Source organism: Prionailurus bengalensis, chromosome C1 (genome assembly GCF_016509475.1).
Source record: "Prionailurus bengalensis isolate Pbe53 chromosome C1, Fcat_Pben_1.1_paternal_pri, whole genome shotgun sequence".
NCBI lineage: Eukaryota > Metazoa > Chordata > Mammalia > Carnivora > Felidae > Prionailurus > Prionailurus bengalensis.
Genome location: NC_057345.1, coordinates 177,551,800 through 177,573,010, shown reverse-complemented (window position 1 = coordinate 177,573,010; position 21,211 = coordinate 177,551,800). Strand labels below are relative to the sequence as shown.

The following is a 21,211-nucleotide window of genomic DNA, read 5'->3' as shown; positions in this document are numbered from 1 at the left end:
GTAGATATTTTGAAATGATCACAATAAGTCTAGCTAACGTCAACACGATACATAGTAACAAAATTGTTTTTTGTGATACCTACTTTTAAGATTTGCTATCTCAACTTTTCAAATATGCAATGCAGTATTAACTGTAGTTGTCATGCTGTACATTACATCCCCATGACTCATTTATTTTATAACTGGAGGTCTGTACTTTTGACTCCCTTCAAACTTCACCTACCCCCCAACCCTCTCCTCTGGCAACCACCAATCTGTTCCCTGTATTTACGAACTTGTGTGTGTGTGTGTGTGTGTGTGTGTGTGTGTGTGTTTTAATTCTACATATAAGTGAGATCATACAGTATTTGTCTTTCTGTCTTATTTCATTTAGCATAATGCCCTAAAAGTCCACCCATGTTGTTGCAAATAGCAATATTTCATTCGTTTTTATGGCTGAATATTCTGTTGTACACATTACCCACATTTTCTTTATCCATTCATCTACTGATGGACACTTACGTTGTCTCCATATCTGGACTGTTGTAAATAATGCTACAGTGAAGATGGGGGTGCATATATCATTTTGAGTTAGTGTTTTAATTTTCTGCAGTTAAATACCCAGAGGTGGAATTGCTGGGTCATATGGTAGTTCTATTACAATTTTCAATCTTAAGCTAATTGCACCATAAGAAAGTTGAAATTTGAGTTAAAATAAAATAATAAAACTTTTAACCTTGAGGCACCTGCGTGGCTCAGTTAAGCATCCTACTTTTGATTTCTGTTCAGGTCATGATCTCATGGTTTGGGAGATTGAGCCCCATGTAGGGCTCTGTGCTATCAGAGCAGACCCTGCTTGGGATTTTCTCTCCATTATCTCTCTGCCCCTTCCCACACATTCTCTCTCTCTCAAAACAAATAAACATTAAAAGAAAATGCCATTAACATTAATCACATTGTGCTTTTCAAAAGAAGTCAAAAGACACTAAGAAGTATGTCAAAAAGAAATGTTGATAGAGAAGCTACTGTTGCGTATCTATTCCTTTTTTGTTGGAGAAGGCTTTTTGTAGATTTGTTTTGTTTTCAGTTTTTTTTTAAAGCAAGAAATAAAGACCTGCTTAAAAGAAAAGGAAAGACAAGAAGAGCCTGTTTAACTTTCTGCTTCTATGTAACTAAATGCCTTTCTGTTCCTGGAAAAATAATGATCATAAGCACTATTTTTTGAGCATCTACTATTTGTCCAGTTCTTTCTACATAGTATTTTATTTATTTCATTTAATTGGCCCTTCTTATATAGTGATTCTCAACATTTAGCCTGTATTGAAACCTCTAGGGCTTGTTAAAACAGGTTGTTGGAACTTGCTGTAGAATTTCTGATTCAGTCGGTTGGAGTGAGCCAGCGAATCTGCATTTTTGAAAGATTAGAGATGATGTCGATACTGCTAATTCAGGCAGGACACTTGGAGAACCCAGCTCTTTGAGATAGGCGTTGGTATCCCCACTAGGTAGACGCAGAAATGGAGACTAGGAAGTTTACAGAATGTGCCTATGGTTTCATACCTTCGGAATTAGAGCCAAGCCAGGTTTGTCCAAGACCTATGCCCACATGGACGCGAGAAAAAGGCAAGGACAAGGGAAGGGAAGAAACCTACTTTGAAATGATTATTTTCTTGTCCAGGAGAGGGAGACTGCATCCACACTGGTCCTTAGAATATTCCTGGAGGCCAGGGACGGTGGCCGTCTCGAATGGCTTCTCCCTGGGCCAGAATCCACCGTCCGGAGCCCCGCGTGGGCGAGAGCAGGGGGAACCGCTGCGGGTGGGATCTGAAGGCACTCTCCCTGAAGAGACTCCCTGCGGAGGGCTGCTTGCCCAGCGCACTCTGTCGACCCTCCCGGGCGTCGTCTGCTTCTAGCGGGAGATCTGCGTGTGGAAGCCGGTAGTTCTGGCGCGAGGATAGCCCGGCCGCGCCGCAAGGGGGCGCCCGTGTCCGCCCACGCGTAGGGCCTGCCCGCGCGTAGGGCCTTCCCCCGCTGGGCGGTCACACGGCACTCCTGAAATTTCCCGTACAGGTGTCCCGGCCCCTCCGTCCTTTAAAACTCAGTCCCGCTGCGTGTTCTGGACACCGTGCTTCCCCATTACTTTTCCCTTTCACAATTTGTCTCTATGAAAACACAAAACCAGAGTGGCAGAGATGAAGGCTCCAGGCCCCGAAGGAGTCCTGAGTTGGAATCCTACCTCCATCACCATTCTTTCAGTCAGCAAATATTTATGGAACGTTTATTATGAGCCAGGCACTGTGCCAGGAGTTGGAGACCGCTGGAGGGCAGGACAGACACAAAACCTCAAGGTGCTTCCAGTTACACAGATGATCATACAAGTGTTTTGAAACAGGGTGATAATGTGAGATGTAATGATAGCACATGAAGGAAGGCTAACCAAAACCACCGGCTCAGAAGGGGTGCCCAGAGGAAGTGATATTTTAAGCTGAGCCTGGAAGATGAAAAAGAGCTATCCAAGTGGAGTTGGAGAAATAGCTTTCCAGATACGGGGCACAACAGGTGGTGAAGAATCCAGTTGAGAAGAAAGTTGAACTTTTTGAGAAACCAAACAAAACCTTGGTTAAAGAACTAGAGAGACATGGGCACAAAACTGGCCATAGAGGCAGATGAGGGCCAGATCACCCGGGTCGCTGAGTTGATGATCCTGAGCTTCATTGTAAAAGTTTAGGCTGGGTTGGTGGCAGTAGATGCTAGGTACAGACTAGCTTGGTGGCAGCGGAGATGCAGCGCTGTGGATGGATTCGAGAAATAATGAAGTGACAACAGACTGAATGGGGGTTGAGTGTTCAAAAGAGAGTGGTTGTCCAGGTGGCACCCAAATTTGTCAGGAGAAATGGGATATCAAGGCAAGATTAAGAGTTCAGCTGTGGACATACTGACCTTGATATATTTGTAAGAGAACCCAAGTAGAGATGCCATATGTGCTGTAGATATACAACTCGGGCTAGAATGGCAGCCTGCAGTAGATGCATACATTTGGGCAGTCTTACGGTGACAAAAGCCAAGGGGGTGGCTGAAATCATTGAGGGAAAGAACTGAGAAAAAAAGCTCAGAACCTAGGATGGGAGACCTGAGAAATTTAATATTTAAAGGTTGGGTGGAGAGGATGGAGTTACCAAAGAACACAGAGACAGCTGTCATGAAAACCAAGATTAGTCACAGAAGCCAAGAGAAGTGTTTTGTGAATAGGGGAATGCCCAACTTCATTGGCTGTTGCTGCTACCTCGAGGGGGATAACTTCAACTTTTCCACAGAGTTTGCCAACAAGGTGGTTTTATAACATTTGGGGGCAGAATTTCTTAGTCCAACCATGTCATTATTTCAGCTGCTATGGAGGTAGTATTAAAAATTTATGATTGGGGCACCTGGGTGGCGCAGTCGGTTAAGCATCCGACTTCAGCCAGGTCACGATCTCGCGGTCCGGGAGTTCGAGCCCCGTGTCAGGCTCTGGGCTGATGGCTCTGAGCCTGGAGCCTGTCCGATTCTGTGTCTCCCTCTCTCTCTGCCCCTCCCCCGTTCATGCTCTGTCTCTCTCTGTCCCCCCCCCCCCCCAAAAAAAAAATAAATAAATAAACGTTGAAAAAAAATTTATGATTGCTGTTCAGGGCAGGGGATGTGAAAAAAATCACTGCTTCTTTAAGAGATTTGCATGTTTGCACTTATGAACAATGTATGTAAATTCTTCTACTTAAAAGTTTTTTTGCTCAGGTACCTAGATGGTTTGTTCCAACTGTTTCAAATCTTGGGAAAAATTGTTTAAGGACTAACACAGATCCTCATCCCAGGTTTATGGAATTTAGTAGTAAGAAGGTTCTAAAAAGAAATCAGGCCCTCTGAGGAATAAACAAAACAAAACACCTACACACAAGTATTCTGCTGGAGATGACCTGGAAATTCCCTACAGATTCAACTGGATCAATACATGTAAAGGTCATAAAGTAGTGCCTGCTTACATAGTCATCACAATATAGATAGATGTTTTTAGTGTTGAACTATATTGTTACTATTAAAAATTGTTATTATATTCAAATCTAGGCCGCTAGGCAAACCTCTTAGTTTATCTACTTCTGATAAAGAGCAGTGTCAGTTTGGTGCTCAGGACCACATAGATACTGGAAGTTGTCTGCCTTCAGGTAAAGGGATGAAAGCCATTAAAGTAGTATTTAAATATGGTTTAGACATTGCATTTACCAGGGGATAAATTCAGGGCATGTGAAAGTGTCCGACAGACTTGTTTGTCAGTATCCTGAAACTGCCTTCCCACTAAGATTAAAAGAATCGAAGTACTCTGAACAGATCCAGAAAGGGTGTCAGCACTAATTGGGGATAGATGCCAGTGACCCTGGTATGGTGGTCACAACTAATGTGGGCGGATGTAAGGCTGGAGTGGAGCTGAAAAGGTGGAGAGGGTGGAGTATGGATAGGAGGTAAGCAGAGGAAAATATAGAACTAGGTATGTGCATTTTACATTGGTTAGACCAATCAATGTTGGTTAAACATTGATAGGAAGGATCCTATAAAAGAGGGGCTGACGAGACAGGCAAGGGTTGGGATACAGAAAGCAGGTGGAGGCACAGCTTTTTGATGGGTGGATGGACACATTTCTTGTCCTGATGACTTTCATCTGTGAAAAGCTCAGGTCATGAGCTGAGAATGGGGCAAAGAGAGGAAGGCACAGATGTGCGGGACAGGAGAATGCTTAAAACAGTCACAAGTTCTGACTGAGAAAATGAGCTGCCTAAAGAGATGTAACAGAAGTACCAAGTATTGCTCAGGAGTGTGAATCTCAAGCAAATTGCTTAGCTTCTGTAAACCTGAGTTCTCTCTTCTGCCAAAGAAGGCCCTGTTTAAGCCAGGCCCCTGACGACAATGACAAATTGAGTTATTTCTGGGTGTAGCTACCATGACAAGAGTCAGTAAAAGCTGCCTTCTTTTGTTGCTGGTGGGACATTACCATGTAAGAGCTCAAAGCAATGTTGATATCACAGTTTAAAACATCCCAACTATTCTTTAAAGTATTCTCTTTTTCTCGTCAATTTGACTAACTTGGTTATATTAAGCTATATAGTTAAATATAAATTCATGTAATGAACCTTAAAACCATTACATTATATAATAATAAAGCAGCTGAGTGTTTTATTTTTACATAATCATCATTCAGTAAATGTTGTTACATTGTGAAATATTATGTTTTAATCTCCTTTTCAATAGAAAGGTTTTCTAAGGAAATGACCTGGAGCCTTTCACATTTATCAGATGCCTTTTCGTTATTCTTTTCCATTTTTGCAATTCTGGATCCAAACTGCATGGCCCGTTTCGGCAGAAGAGGAGAGGTTGTTAAGCCAAGTTCCACTGCTGCAAGACGCAAAATTAGTTTTTCACCAATTCCACGGGGCAAAGTCAAGTTTGCCTTCTCCCAAACTGGCAGGGAATTTAGAAAGGAGACGACATTTTCATCCAGGAAAGGAAATCTAAAATAAATAGATAAACATAACCACTACATAAAAAAAACCCAATTTGTTATGATTATTTCTTTTGCATTTTATTCAATGTTAAAATTTATAGCATCAAATTAATTTTTTTTTAAACATTTTTTTTTTTTTCAACGTTTATTTATTTTTGGGACAGAGAGAGACAGAGCATGAACGGGGGAGGGGCAGAGAGAGAGGGAGACACAGAATCGGAAACAGGCTCCAGGCTCCGAGCATCAGCCAGAGCCTGACGTGGGGCTTGAACTCATGGACCGCGAGATCGTGACCTGGCTGAAAGTCGGACGCTTAACCGACTGCGCCACCCAGGCGCCCCTCAAATTAATTTTTTATGGCACTATTTTTCTCAATTAAAAATATTCTGGTTATTTACACAATTTCACACCTAAAATTTAATCACACTGACAAATGTTTCATGTGACTAATTTTAATACATATACTACAAAATAAATTTTGCCTGAAAAAATAAATACATTAGGCCTATGGTAAGAAATAATCTCAAGTTGTTTCACAAGGAATCTTTAGCAGTGCCTTGAAAACAAGTATGGTCTTAGGTCAATTATTCCATCTGTGTTCTTTATAATATAAAAAGAGAATGAATATGAGATCAATATAGAAGCACTCTATAATCCTGAAATTGTGAAACGTTTACTTATGGTAAAATCTTACAGTGTCAAAATTATTTAATTACATTCAACCCATTTAAATGGTGACAAATCAGTATAACAGAATAAAGTATTAGATTTAAAAAACTAACTTTCTGCCCTTTGGCTTCCCTGATTTCCTAGAAAATTCTGTGTTGTTTTGTTTTGTTTGTTTACTTTTTTTTTCTAAAAAAATTTTTTTTAACATTTATTCATTTTTGAAAGACAGAGAAAGATAGACCATGAGTGGAAGAGGGGAACAGAGAGAGGGAGACACAGAATCTGAAGCAGGCCCCAGACTTTGAGCTGTCAGCACAGAGCCTGACACAGGGCTCGAACTCACGAACTGAGATCATGACCTGAGCTGAAGTCAGATGGTTAACCTACTGAGCCATCTAGGCATCCCTAAAATACTTTAATACTCTCCTGCCAATTCCTTAATATGCAATACTGTTACAGTAGTGTTTCTGTTTTATTAAATCTTATCCTAGCTCCAGTAGAGAGACTGGAAAAGGCATTCATCACATGAAATATTTTATAAAAATGAATTAATCGCAAAAGCAATCTGTATATAGCATAATCTAATCAATTGATCGCTGAATTAACAGCATGCCAAATGCATAATAAATAATAAATAAATAAATAATAAATAAAAGTATAATAATTTAGTAATAAATTATTTATATCCACCCACTATCAGGGTATTTGTTAAATCACAATTCTCTATTAGCTGTTTAAACATTCCTCATATGCACTTTTACCTGAGGGTATCATATGGGGCCTTTAGAATTAACTGTTCTACTAAATAAAATAAATTCCCTTTTCTCTGACCTACCTGAAATAAAGGACTGAATATCGCTCTCTCTCGAATATACACACCCTTCAAAAGGAAAATATTTTTATAGTTTTTATACTGTGGTATATATTTAAATTATATAATATATATAAGAAACTGAAATAGAGGTAAGAAATGGTGAAGTGGTAGAGTAGGTGTATTATGATGTTCTCACAAAGCTGATTTGGACTCCCTGTTCTCGCATGCTGTACCCTTTTAATAAACTACCACTTAATAAATTAACCCACTTGAACAAACTTCTGCTTTTTTTTTTTAATTTTTTTTTTAACGTTTATTTATTTTTGAGACAGAGAGAGACAGAGCATGAACGGGGGAGGGGCAGAGAGAGAGGGAGACACAGAATCTGAAACAGGCTCCAGGCTCTGAGCAGTCAGCACAGAGCCTGAAGCGGGGCTCGAACTCACAGACCGAGAGATCGTGACCCGGGCCGAAGTCGGACGCTTAACCGACTGAGCCACCCAGGCGCCCCAAACTTCTGCTTTTTATAACTATAATACATTTTTCTTTATCCTTAATAATTTAAAAAGTTATTCTCAAGCACTTGTTCACTACCACCATAAATATACTGTTAGGTAAAAATAAACCCCTGAATTTAAAAAAAAAGTATACATATGTAAATGCCTTGATCTCTTGGCAAGTTTTAGATAACCTGCAACATATGACCAAACTGAGTTCAAAACACACATAGCAGAGGGGAATCCAGTTCTGGAACCAGCATTTACATCAGCATGGATCGAGCATGCATATATGTCCCTAGAGACAAAGCTGGGTTCTCTAACACTGGAGGGCAAAATGTGGGGGTAGGGCCTATGCTCTTGCTGGGAGGAAAGTAAACATTTACAACAAAACCAAACCCATTAAATACTTTCTCTCAGCATTTCACTACCTCGGTCTTATAGTCTTTTTCGCTGTGGTACTAATAACAGTCATGCCAAGACATTCCTTACAGAATGAGCTCTGGACAACAAGTGCTCTTCTGGCTGCCCCGCCCACCCCACTCTCCCTCTGACTGACGGTGTTTGTAATATAAAGCCAACATATTATTGTTGCTACTGTTACTCATTTGAGTGGTCTCCAAAGAAAGGAACCTAAAATTCTCCATAGGCTAATGTTTTGTTTGTTTGTTTGTTTGTTTACAAAATTAGCCACAACACTTAATCTGAATTACCTTGCTTCTTTTCCATGATCACCAATAACTCTGTCATCACGACCAAGATTTCTAGAGGAAATTCGACCCAGTTCCATCTCGATTTCCTTATTTAATCCTTCCATTCCATGGGTCTGAAAGCGGACACGGTGACGAGAATAACCTGCAAGTTGCTCATCAGCACCGATTCCAGTAAGAACCACCTGTAACGGTTTACAGAAATCCCTTTTTATGATATATGATAAAGACAAAAGCCAAGCTTAAAAAATTATAATCTCAAAAATAACATCTTCAGACAAAAAACACACGGCAGTCATAAAGTAGTAAAAATATGCCCAATATTTAAAAAAGTCTTCTAGGGGCGCCTGGGTGGCTTGGTCGGTTAAACATCCGACTTCGGCTCAGGTCATGATCTCACAGTCCGTGAGTTCGAGCCCCGCGTCGGGCTCTGTGCTGAAAGCTCAGAGCCTGGAGCCTGTTTCAGATTCTGTGTCTCCCTCTCTCTCTGCTCCTCCCCTGTTCATGCTCTGTCTCTCTCTGTCTCAAAAATAAATAAACGTTAAAAAAAATTTTTTTTTAAAAATAAAAAAGTCTTCTATGTTGCATTGTAGATTAAATGCAATTAAAGCCATACAGAGAAAGACAGATACCATATGGTTTCACTCTTATGTGGATCTTAGAAACTTAACAGGAACCCATGGGGGAGGGGAAGGAAAAAAAAAAAAAAGAGGTTAGAGTGGGAGACAGCCAAAGCATAAGAGACTGTTAAAAACTGAGAACAAACTGAGGACAAACTGAGGGTTGATGGGGGGTGGGAGGGAGGGGAGGGTGGGTGACAGGAGGGCACCTTTTGGGATGAGCACTGGGTGTTGTATGGAAACCAATTTGACAATAAATTTCATATATTGAAAAAAAAAATAAAAAAATAAATGCAATTAAAATACGCTATGTTCTGGCAATCTAAATGCTAATAGCTTTAAAGGATAAAAATTAGGTCTCAGAAATTCTTCGAGTAGACATTCTGTGCCATACCTTTGCGCTGCTCTGATATGATTTTGCTTCGTCCTGGGTCACTAACCAACCAATTCCTCTAGAAGCAAACCAGACTGCACAGCCAATGCTATCGTCCAACACTGTATCCAAGGGCTGAACCAGGTGGCATATTCGAGTTCTTCTTAATTCTTGCAGTTCTTCCAGAGAAACATTAATTTCAACAAAATTCCAAGTCCGGGAAGGGTTAGCAGCCTGTAGTTCCTTCAGTCCCACTCTTCCTGAGATACGATCTGGTACACTGAATTGTTTATCAGAACTATCATCATTGTTACCAGCAGCAGCAGCAGCAGCAGCATTTTTAGAGGGTTCTTCAGAAGGCATTTCACAATGATTTTTCTGTTTTTTCCTCTTTTTGTTAAAACCAGTTAGTATGGTCTTTTCTTTAGTCATGAATGCCACATTAAGAAGGTCAATGGGTTCATCTAAAGGTACATGATGGTCAGCAAGGGCCGCAATAACCATGGAATCAATACCCCCAGAAAACAGGATTGCAACATTTGCTTTCCTATCACAACTTTTCAAAACCTCACTTTGTGTCAGGTTTTCACCCCTAGGTAAACATAAGACACGTCTCTTCACTGCGATACTCAGGACATCAATGAACTGCTGAACGACTTCCTTCATGTGTCCATCAGTAAGAAAGACCTGAAGCGTTTCCCTGGTAGGTGGGACACTAGCAATGTTACTGCAATAAATCTCAAATGGAGCTTGTGGCAACGTCATATTTAAAGGAACAACAGGTTCTTTAAGATAGAGTTTGGCTTCATTTGCTACCACTGATACAAATGTTGGCAAGTTTGCTGAAATTTGAGTCAGGCTATTAACACATTCTTTGGTAACATTCTCCCTAGAAATACATTTCCAAGGGTACAATTTTAAAACCACAGATTCGGAAATGGAAGGAGACTTGAGATCAATTCTAAAAATTCCAGATGCTGGGACTTCTTGCCACTGGTTGGCCACTCCAGATGTTTGGGCACCAACTGAAGAGAGGCAGAAACTCCTGCCCAAATTACTAAAATGCCAAAGCAAGCTACGGCGACCAAAAAAATCCCTACCAAACCATAAATGATGACTAGATGCTTGGTAATATATAAAAGACCAAGGACCCTGGACTTCTGAGAAGAGTGACAAAATATCAGATTCAGTCTTACAAGAGGAAAGATAATTAAACATTACTTGGGTATCATTTTCTTCAGCTTCAACCTTTATGCCACTAAAGACTTCTCCATTCCACAGGAACACATTGCCTCTTTCATCTTCCACAGGCTGGGCAGTCAAAACACCTCTTAAGTGAAGGACATGACCAGAAAATAAACACTGGTAGCTAACATCAGACTTTAACAACTGTTTACTACTGTTGGGTCCCCGTCGGTTAAGATTATACAGTAAATCCCCTTTCAAATCTTTGCTGAAATGCTCAACAGAAAAGCTTACAGAACAGCAAATGCCACACATTGTTATGTGAAATCAAGTTATTTCTTGATAAAATAAAATATTATTTCTTGATTTTGGTCTTCTCTGAGTTTTCTATTTCTTGGTATTCTTTTTTCAGTTCATCCAATATATCTGTGGGGGGAGGGGAGAAGATATGTCAAGTAAAATAAAAATTCTTGGACCTTCACCTAGTAATTCATAGAGCAACACAGGCTACTTACCAAGATCAAAGCACTTGAGTATATGCACTGTGTTGGTGTGAATAATCATTTACAACAGGCTTCTGATGACAATGTTTAACTTTTAGGAAAATAATTTCCATTTATTAAATGCTTACTTTTGCCTAGGCACTGGACTATGAACTTTATACATCCCTTCCTATTTATTTCTTTAATTAAAATTTTTTTTAACTTTTATTATTTATTTTTGAGAGACAGGAAGAGAGTGAGGGAGAGGGACAAAGAGACAGAGAGAGGGAGACAGAATCCAAAGCAGGCTCTAGGCTCCAAGATGTCAGCACAGAGCCCCACGCAGGCTTGAACTCAGGGGCCATGAGATCATGATCTGAGGCACAGTTGGATGCTTAATCAAAATGAGTCACCCGGGTTCTCTTTTCCCTTTCTTGTTTAAATCCCACAAAACTTTTGAGTCCCAAAGTAATTCACTCAAAGTCATAAAAGGAGAAAGTTGTAGAAAATTTTCATACCTAGATCTATCTAAAATTCTACAGCACACATTAATAATTATAGCTTTCTAACACTCTTAGGCTAACTTGAAGAAAACTAAACCACAGCATTAATCTTACTTATATCTCTATCACCATCCAATCTTCAGATATAGATTTAAACATTCAGATAGACAATATAATTTAGGCACTACTATTATTTTCTACAGAAAGCCTAGAAAAGACTTTCCATGCATTTCTATATAATATACCAAATAAACTTACTTTTGCTTTCAGAAAGCATTTCTGTTCGGTCTGCAAGAAAGAATATGTTGCTGTTCTGTTGCTGCCTATATACTTTCTGCAAAACATAATTTAGGCTAATATTATGATTTGATCTAAAAAGTGTTATGTCGAAACTCTGAACCCTTTTAGTATATATTCCTGAACTTCAGTAACGTATATTCAGAACAATACCTTAGTAGATTACAGGTAAACAAAAGTCACCCATTATTCTACCATCTAGAAATTGCTACCATTAACACTGAAGTGAAATGTTTTTTCTGTATATACCATATCAGTTTTCTTGAACAAAAAAGTCTCTTATTATAAATACAGATTTATTACTTGCTTTTATCAAGGAACAACATATTGGGAACAGTTTCTGTTATCAATAAACATTCTTTTACAACATTATTGTATGGGTATAACATTACAGTTTATTTGGTTAAGTCTTCATGTTTTCAACATTTAAGGTATAACCAACTTTAGAAATCAAAGTTGTAATGAATTTCTTTGTAACTAAATCTTTGTATAATCCCATGATTCATAAGTATCAATTCCTATAAGGGGAACTACTGGGTCAAAATGCTACATAGTTTTAAGGCTTTGATATACTCTGCCAACTTGCCCTCTAGAAAGTTTGTATCAGTTGTGACTTAAGTTCTAAAATTCCTTTAAGTGACAGTATCAGAAAGGGCTAACCAATCTGTCGTATCAAATATTTTAAAGGGCTCAAAATAATTTCTTCCTGAACTTTAAAATGTAATTTTTGACAGTGTTACTACACATAAAGCAGTAGCTTGCTTGTTTATAGATACATTAATGGAATTGTCATTAAATAACCATGTTAAACATTTGGCAGATTTGTGTAAAAAATGTGAGGAAGAGAGAAGCAATTTATCCTTTTTGTTTTTCAACAACTATCCACATTCACTTAAAGACATAGTGTCCTTAATATATTTTAAGGTTATTTATTTCAAAAGAAAACACCAAATTCAAGTATAAAATAAATACCATTAGTGATTACATTGTATAATTAGTACCTTTTAGTTCAAAGGTTATGTGAATTGTATATGATGGGAATAAAATATTATCAACTATAATTAACATAAGTATGTATGTGTATAAAATCTTGGACACTTTTCACTTTTGCAATGTAACTAAAAAGAATGCTGACATCTTGCAAATTTTAATGTAAATATAAATCTTAGATATAATTCTTGTAACTTTAGTATATAGTTAATATAATCAGACTCTCCCACATACAATTCAGAATTACTCTAATAACTCACCCTGTTCTTCTTCAGGTTAGAAAGTTCATCCACAACAATTTTTTGTTCTTTAATCTATTGAAATAAAAGAAAAACTTCTTAAATCAGAGGCTATCAAGTATGTTCAATTGAGGGCCTTTTAAAATTGGAGATGGGATATGGGATTATAATTTACTGACTATCCAGATGGGCAGTCTGTGAACATATAGATTCTTTCCAACAGCAGTGTGTGAGGGTGCGCCTGGGGGGAAGTTGAAAAAGGAAACAGTGATTATACTTGATAGGTGTCAGAAAGCCCACTGAACCCAGACAGAGGGTTTAGTGTTGGTAACCAGCATTCATGCAAGGACCAGAGTTACTAAACTAAGTTTACACCTTTTATTTAAAATAGACAATAAGCACCAAGAGTATTTTTAATGACTTCTTTTAGGTTATGTTTTATTTTTATTATTATTATTTTTTACAAATAGCAAATGTCATAAGGAATAGGGTACTTTTCTTCCCTCTCAAATATCAATGGTTTCCATGATTCATGTATAAATAGTGCAGCCACACATGCAGAACAAACAAGTAGTACTAAATGACCTACCTGGGGCTGTTAAGGTGTTATCACTTTCCATCTTGGCTTTATTCCTCTTTACATTTCAAAAACTAGCACAGTGCTGGCACTGCTGAACTAGACCTCACTTTTTATTAGTAGGCTAGGGCACAACTAAGTGGAAGTGAATTTCTAACTCTTTTCAGCAAGGGCAGTTATACTGTGAACATGACTGATTACATTGTGTTATCAGTGCCTCTAAAAGCAGGTTTTATAAACTCTGTCCTGCCTCACACACCTCACAGATCTGTCACACGTCAGCATAAATGGCTTGCTATGGTAGTAATTGGAGTAGGTTGTATGTGGTTTGAAAATTCACTCCCTACTATGTGGCAATGAGAAAGAATGAAATATGGCCCTTTGTAGCAACATGGATGGAACTGGAGAGTGTTATGCTAAGTGAAATAAGCCATACAGAGAAAGACAGATACCATATGTTTTCACTCTTATGTGGATCCTGAGAAACTTAACAGGAACCCATGGGGGAGGGGAAGAAAAAAAAAATAAAGAGAGGTTAGAGTGGGAGAGAGCCAAAGCATAAGAGACTCTTAAAAACTGAGAACTGAGGGTTGATGGGGGGTGGGAGGGAGGGGGGGGGTAGGTGATAGGCACTGAAGAGGGCATCTTTTGGGATGAGCACTGGGTGTTGTATGGAAACCAATTTGACAATAAATTTCATATATTTAAAAAAAAAGAAAAGAAAATTCACTCCCTATGGGTGTGTACTCTTCTGTTTCTCCAGTCAGTGTAGTAACTGGCTAGATTTGAGTTGAATTCCAAGACCAAATTTGTATAACCTTCAGACTTACGTTTGAACAGTGCTTCCCCATTCATTTTAGGAATGGCAGGTGTACATTATACATTTCATTTTACTTCAAACAAGGAAACGGATATAGAGAGATGAGTGACTTGCCTGAGATGTTACTGTTAGTTTAGGACAAAACTAAAGTAAAATCTAGGACATCTAATACCTGAATGGCTATAACCATTCCCATCTCCAGTATATTTTTGTTTATGGCAGTTAAAATTTATATTGCTTAGCCCTCCCCCCACCCCCCCAGCCCCGACCTTTTTGGGTAGAACAGTGACCATCAGATACACGTTTCAGGATCATTGCTCTAGCTACAGTGGAGAACAGATAGGAAGAAGGTAAGGATGGATGCGGAGAGAGTGGTTAGGAAACCTATGGAAGATTCCCGATGGTGGATGAAGATGGCTCGTTTAGGATGGTGAGCGTACACTGTGATGAAGGGATCTATTTGAAATGAACTTCAGAAGTAGAACTGGTAGGTGATGGGCGTCAAGAATGGCTTCCAGGTTATTGGCATGGACAACTGAATGGATAGTGGTGACATTTTCTGAGATTGGAAATACTGTAGCATCCGGATCTGGGGTGGGCCGTATTTCTAATGGTTTACAAAGAGTAGAGAGAAAAGACCTCAACCAAGCCTCTGTCCCGCTGCCAAATGGGTCTACTCTTAGGGCAAATTTCACGATCTCCCTTTAACTGTGGCTGCCAAGTGCTAAGACTCAGGGCAAAGTCGAGGGCGGGCCATGTGGCGCGGTGGATCTTCTTTGGAGTCAAGCAGAGCCCAGTCCGAAGCTTCGCGACTCGTCCTACACTCACCTTGCTGCTAAGATCCTCCTTGTGCGGGGTCGAGTTATCTGCAGAGGACAGCGCAGCGCCGTCCTCGGGTTGAGACCCACGGCTGGGCATCTCCACAGAGCGCGGTGAACTCAGGATACGGCACCCCACTAGCTCCCACTACCCAACAGGCTCCAATTCAGCGCATGCGCGCTCCCAGCGGCCCCCCCACCCCCTTCCTTTCACTTTCCCATCAGTCTTACCGATAGCGGCTGCGCATTTGCTAGAGCGCCTGCGCAAACCCGCTCTGTCTTGGGAGCAGTTGTGCGCGTGCGCACAGTTGCTTAGGACGTTCGTGAAATGTGAGTGGTATCTGAACGGTCCCCTAGCGGATCTGACGTGGAAAAGCTCCTGTGGTCGCCACACGAGCTGGAATCCAGTGGATTGTGAGTTATATGCGCCCCCCAGTGGTAAATATAAAGAAGAGCGGTAAAAATACCACTTCCTATTTATTATCTAGGCAAAGAAGGATATGAAACTAGGCATAGATTTAATAGATAACATTTTTGGCAACGGAACCCTACAGACTTGGTAAAATTTTTGCTAACTACTTATTAGGGTTAAAAGATAAATATAGGATGCCTAGTTAAATATAAATTTCTGATAAATGAATACATTTTTAGTATAAGTATGTTGCATGCAATATTTACAGTATCTCCTATGAGAAAAATTATCCAAACGTTGTAAACAGGCAAGAGATTAAGAGGTGTTCTTTAATATCTTTTCTGAACGTTATTTTCTATTGACTGGGCTATTTTACAATTATGCAGGAGCAGAGGTTAACTTGTCAATTTTGTGGCAGAGATGCAAATAATTTCTATCTGGCGGACCAGATAATGCCACAGGTTGTGATTGATTGTTCTGTAAGAAATTAATCAGTTTTACATCTAACTCTGCAGTTAATAATGATTTATTTATTAATATATGCCTAATTTTTAATAAACTCTGTTGTTTTGACATCTGTTCCTTCATTAATTGGATTGAATAAAATGAATAAAATTGAGTAATATGACATATGTTCATATTATACTTGCATGAGAGACATGATTTTGTATATTTGAAAATTATACTTCAACATAGGAACTCTCAAGCTTCCATGGAGATGCCAACTGATGTGTACTCAACTGAGGGAGTGAAATTGTATGGCTAAGGAAGTGCACCTCAGAGTTATTTAGGCCCAGGCGTATCTTTTATTGGCTCTTAGAGTAAATTCAAAGTGGTTATAGAACTAAGTTAACTGTCTACTTTTACTTTTTACTGATTTTTAAAAATTTGTTTTTGTTTCTAATTAATGCATGTCTGATAAGTTATTATACATTGGTAGCAGCAGTGATTGGGAATTTGATTTTATGGTATAAACATTTGAAGGTACCTGTTGCATGATGGAGATGTAGTCTCTATTAGAAGAGAGATGAAAGAGAATCCAGTTTTATGGTCTTTTTGTCTTTTGTGAGCTCAAATTAATTAAGAACTTTGTGTGCTTTTTGAGATCTGGGCTGGTGAAGGTTTGTATTTCTGTTTTGCTTTCAACCTGGGATTGAGATGTAAAACTGAAGCTATAAGCTTTCTATGTGTACATGTGTCTATATTTCAGAATAGCCTTTCTATGTTGCTGAGTGTAAAATGTTTTCATACTTCTGGAGAGTATTAATAAATTCCTTTATAATGTCTCTTATATTAAAGAAATTCTGGTTCCATACAAATTTTAGGACTGTTTGTTCTAGCTCTATGAAAAATGCTGGTGGTATTTTGATACAGATTGCATTAAATGTGTAGATTGCTTTGAGTAGTATAGACATTTTAACACTATTTGTTCTTCCAATCCATGGGCATGGAATGTTTTTCCATTTTTTTGTGTCTTCTTCAATTTCTTTCCTAAGTGTTCTATAGTTTACAAGGTACAGAATGTTTACCTCTTAAGTTAGGTTTATTCCTAGGTATTTTATAGTTTTTGGTACAATTGTAAATCTTAGGGATTTTGGTGTGATTTCTCTTTCTGCTCCTTCATTATTGGTGTATATAGAAATGCAATATATTTCTGTAATTGATTTTGCATCCTGTGACTTTGCTGAATTTGTGTATCAGTTTTAGCAACTTTTTGGTGGAATCTCAGTCAATAGCCAAAGCAATCTTGAAAAAGCAAAGCAAAGCTGGAGACATCAAATTTCAGACTTCAAGCTACATTATAAAGCTATAGTTATCAAGATGGTATGGTACTGGCACAAAAACAGACACATAGATCAATGGAACAGGCTAGAAAACCAAGAAATGGACCCACAACTATATGGTCAACTAATCTTCGACAAAGCAGGAAAAGAATATCCAGTGGAAAAAATACAGTCTCTTCAACAAATGGTGTTGGGAAAACTAGACAGCTACATGCAAAAGAATGAAGCTGGATTACTTTCATATACCATACACAAAAGTGAATTCAAAATAGGTGAAAGACCTAAATGTGAGACAGGAAACCATCAAAATCCTAGAGGAGAACACAGGCAGCAACCTCTTTGACCTTGGCTGTAGCGACTTCTTATTACACATGTTTCTGGAGGCAAGGAAAACAAAGCAAAAATGAACTATTAGGACCTTATTAAGATAAAAAATTTTGCACAGCAAAGGAAACAGTCAACAAAACTAAAAGGCAGCCTACAGAATGGGAGAAGATACTTGCAAATGATATAACTGATAAAGGGTTAGTATCCAAAATCTATAAAGAACTTATCAAACTCAACACCCAAAAAACAAATAATCCAGTTAAGAAATGAGTGGAAGGCATGAACACTTTTCCAAAGAAGACATCCAAATGGCTAACAGACACATGAAAAGATGGTCAACATAATTCATCATCAGTGAAATACAAATCAAAACCAGGAGGAGACAGCACCTCACACCTGTCAAAACGGCTAAAATTAACAACATGGGAAACAACAGATGTTGGTGAGGATGTGGAGAAAGGAGAACCCTCTTGCATTGTTGGTGGGAACAGAAACTGGTGCAGCCACTCTGGAAAACAGTATGGAGGTTCCTCAAAAAGTGAAAAATAGAACTACCCTATGATTCAGCAATTTCACTACTACGTATTTACCCAAAGGATACAAAAATTTTGATTTGAAGAGGCACATGCACCCTGATATTTATAACAGCATTATTAACAATGGCCACATTATGGAAAGAGCCTAAATGGCCATTGACTAATGAATTCATAAAGGAGATATGGTACACACACACACACACACACACACACACACACACACTGGAATATTACTCAGCTATCAAAAAGAATGAAATCTTGCCATTTGCAATGACATGGATGGAGGTAGGGTGTATTATGCTACGTGAAATAAGTCAGTCAGAGAAATATAAATACCATATGATTTCACTCATATGTGGAATTTAAGAAATGAAACAGATTAACATAGGGGAAGGGGAAAAAAGTTTTGAGGAAGTTATTCACAAGATAATAGTTTTTAAAATTTTTTAATGTTTGCTTGTTTTTGAGAGAAAGAGACAGAGCATGAGCAGGGGAGGATCAGAGAGAGAGGGAGACACAGAATAAGAAGCAAGCTCCAGGTTCTGAGCTGTCAGCACAGAGCCTGATGTGGGGCTCAAACCCGTGGACCATAAGATCATGACCTGAGCCAAAGTCAGACACTTAACCAACTGAACCACCCAGGTGCTCCAGATAATAGTTTTTAAAATTTTTATTACCAAATATTATATTAATTAAAAACTGAAATTTGGCATTCTTTTAACTCACCTCCTGGCTGGTTCTCCAACACTTTTAGGGTTTAATACAGCCGAGATGGTGGGAACCTGGGAACACACCTTTCCTGACACATGGGATGTGATTTTAATTTGTGCTTGCAGGAAAAAGTGAAGCTTTTCTATAATGCTAGAAACCAAGTTCTCAGTATATTGGTCTTCTTTGTACTCCACCTTCTATGGCAGTGGCTGGCAGAGTAGAAGTTCTGGTTCAGGTTTGAGTTTACTCTTTGACTCAATTATTTCCATACTGAGTAGTCAGAAATACTGCTGATTGGTCTACAGCTGCTCACTCCCTTTTGGTGGTGGATTGTTGCTTATGGCTCTGCCTGGTTTGGATATTTCTGTTGTTTTGGTTTCGTTGTTGTTGTGTGTGTTCTATTCCTGGGGGCCACTTAAGATGACCTACTACTAAACAAAGTGGTGATAGTTATATTAGTATGGTGCTAAACTGCTTTCAAAGTTCTTTCACATTTTATCTTATTTTTTCATGTATATCCAGTCGTGTCTATTTCCCCCCCTCAGCTGCTATAATTACTGCATTGCTTAAAATCACACTTTGGGGTTACCTGGTATCATTTGTCTTGCCTGACTGGTTCAGGACTATCTGTATCTCACCATACAACCAGCAAGGCTGTTCTTCCTTCATTTAAGTCCATTGCTGTCATGTATCTACTTAGCAAGATAATTTCATGTTTATTAATGCTATTCTCTTCCTCTGATGCTACATTCTTAATATATTTTATTCCATTTAACAATACATAGTTCACTGTTGACTATTTTATGAAAGTGAGGTGTATTATTACCTTGTCTTCCAAGGTTTTGAATGAATAGTGCCCCCAACCACTGTTTTTCTTTGCTTTCTTGGTATATTATAACACACATTTCTAGCCACATAAGTCTCCTTTCTGTCTCTCCACAATGAGGTGTGGAATAGTGCTGGTGGTGGGTGCCCTTCTAACTATACAAAGTCACCTCAAAATTTTGTTCATATTGCATACAGATATCTCAGTCCTTTCCCTAGATTTACTGAAACAAATCTTTAGGAATGGGATATGGTTGTCTGCTGCATAACATAGTGTTTACCATTTACCCTATAACCCAAAGGGCTGAGCTTGAATTTAGGCTTATATTTATTAGATGTGTGACTTTGGGTAAATAAGTCATTAACCCTTCAAGCCTCAGTTTCCTAATCTGTAGAATGGGAATAATAATAATGCCTAACTCAAAGGGTTGTTATGAGGATTGAATGAGTTAATGTTTGTCAGGTGTTTAAAACAGTTTAAGACACATAGTAAGCACTATTTAAGTGTGTGTTAAAAGGGTAAGTTAGAAGCTCCCCCAGATGAATGCCCGAGTGGATCAGTTGGTTGAGTGTCTGACTCTTGATTTTGGCTCAGGTCATGATCCCAGGGCCGGGGGATCAAGATTCTCTCTTTCTCTCCCTCTGCCCCTCTCCACTGCTCACATACACTCTCTCCCCCCACCCCCCCTTCTCAAAAAATAAAAAACAGTAAAAAGAGAAGTTCCCCTAGATGAATTTGACACAAGCGAGATCAAGATTCTCTCTCTCTGGGGCTCCTGGGTGGCTCAGTCAGTTAAGTGGCCGACTTCAGCTCAGGTCATGATCTCATGGTTCATGGTTCCAGCCCCGCGTCGGGCTCTGTGCTGACAGCTCAGAGCCTAGAGCCTGCCTTGGATTCTGTGTCCCCCCCTCTCTCTGCCCCTCCCCTGCTCGTGCTCTGTCTCTCTGTCTCTAAAAAATGAATAAAACTGTTAAAAATTTTTTTAAAAAGATTCTCTCTCTCCCTTTGCCTCTCTCCACTCCTCACATGCACCCTCTCCCAAAAACTAAAAAATAATAAAAAGAGAAGTTCCCCAAAATGAATTTGACACAAGCAAGATTTATGAACCAATGGATTGGAAAGAACCAGGTTCCAAAATGCTTGGCCTGTTTCTTATTGAAAATAGGTCCTATCTTCTACTTCCAGTGATTCTCAACAGGGCTAAGGCTGGAGGCATTTTTGGTTGTCACAATAAATAGATAGTTCTGTTCACTTTGCTGGGGTAGGGCTACTGGATGCCAATTGAAAGGTGACACATCGAGCCACAGACTTATAAGAAGCCTAGATCAGCCACCTAGAGGGTGGTCTCAGCAGCAGACAGAACTGGAAATTGCATGGAGTGGGATTTGGACCAGGCTCTAGAGTCAAATAACAAGGAGGTAAAATCAAAGAAGAGGTTATACTGTAATCTAAGTAGGTGTGTTGCATCAGGAATTCTGTCAGAAGGTGACGAGGCCTGAGATCTTGGACTAGTGTTTA

At 39.0% G+C, this 21,211-nt stretch overlaps 3 protein-coding genes across 3 annotated transcripts in view; all 3 read right to left on the bottom strand.

Moving 5' to 3' along the window:
• ANKAR (ankyrin and armadillo repeat containing) overlaps window positions 1-3,481 on the bottom strand; it is a 73,380-nt gene extending 69,899 nt beyond the window's left edge. Inside the window, 1 exon segment of the mRNA XM_043577302.1 lies at window positions 1,632-3,481. The gene's annotated coding sequence lies outside the window, so the exon portion shown is untranslated.
• A 1,671-nt stretch (window positions 3,482-5,152) lies between these two features.
• On the bottom strand, window positions 5,153-10,686 carry ASNSD1 (asparagine synthetase domain containing 1). The gene is made up of 3 exons (XM_043577292.1): window positions 9,208-10,686; window positions 8,197-8,378; window positions 5,153-5,510 (listed from the first exon to the last, which is right to left on the bottom strand). Exons 1-3 carry the CDS (start codon window positions 10,684-10,686, stop codon window positions 5,225-5,227), a joined length of 1,947 nt encoding a protein of 648 aa, XP_043433227.1. The 3' UTR covers window positions 5,153-5,224.
• ASDURF (ASNSD1 upstream open reading frame) lies at window positions 10,562-15,287 on the bottom strand. The gene is made up of 4 exons (XM_043577301.1): window positions 15,108-15,287; window positions 12,904-12,957; window positions 11,615-11,690; window positions 10,562-10,797 (listed from the first exon to the last, which is right to left on the bottom strand). The coding sequence occupies exons 1-4, from the start codon at window positions 15,195-15,197 to the stop codon at window positions 10,727-10,729; spliced, it is 291 nt and encodes a 96-aa protein (XP_043433236.1). The 5' UTR covers window positions 15,198-15,287; the 3' UTR covers window positions 10,562-10,726.
• Window positions 15,288-21,211: the final 5,924 nt, after the last annotated feature.

Coding starts and splice junctions, on each gene's coding strand:
- ASDURF (XM_043577301.1), bottom strand. CDS start 15,197: ATGCCCAGCCGTGGGTCTCAACCCGAGGACGGCGCTGCGCTGTCCTCT. Junction 12,958..15,107: donor AGGAGGATCTTAGCAGCAAG/GTGAGTGTAGGA, acceptor TTATTTCAATAG/ATTAAAGAACAAAAAATTGT. Junction 11,691..12,903: donor CTAACCTGAAGAAGAACAGG/GTGAGTTATTAG, acceptor TATGTTTTGCAG/AAAGTATATAGGCAGCAACA.
- ASNSD1 (XM_043577292.1), bottom strand. CDS start 10,686: ATGTGTGGCATTTGCTGTTCTGTAAGCTTTTCTGTTGAGCATTTCAGC. Junction 8,379..9,207: donor CATATCAGAGCAGCGCAAAG/GTATGGCACAGA, acceptor AAACCGTTACAG/GTGGTTCTTACTGGAATCGG. Junction 5,511..8,196: donor GATCATGGAAAAGAAGCAAG/GTAATTCAGATT, acceptor TATTTATTTTAG/ATTTCCTTTCCTGGATGAAA.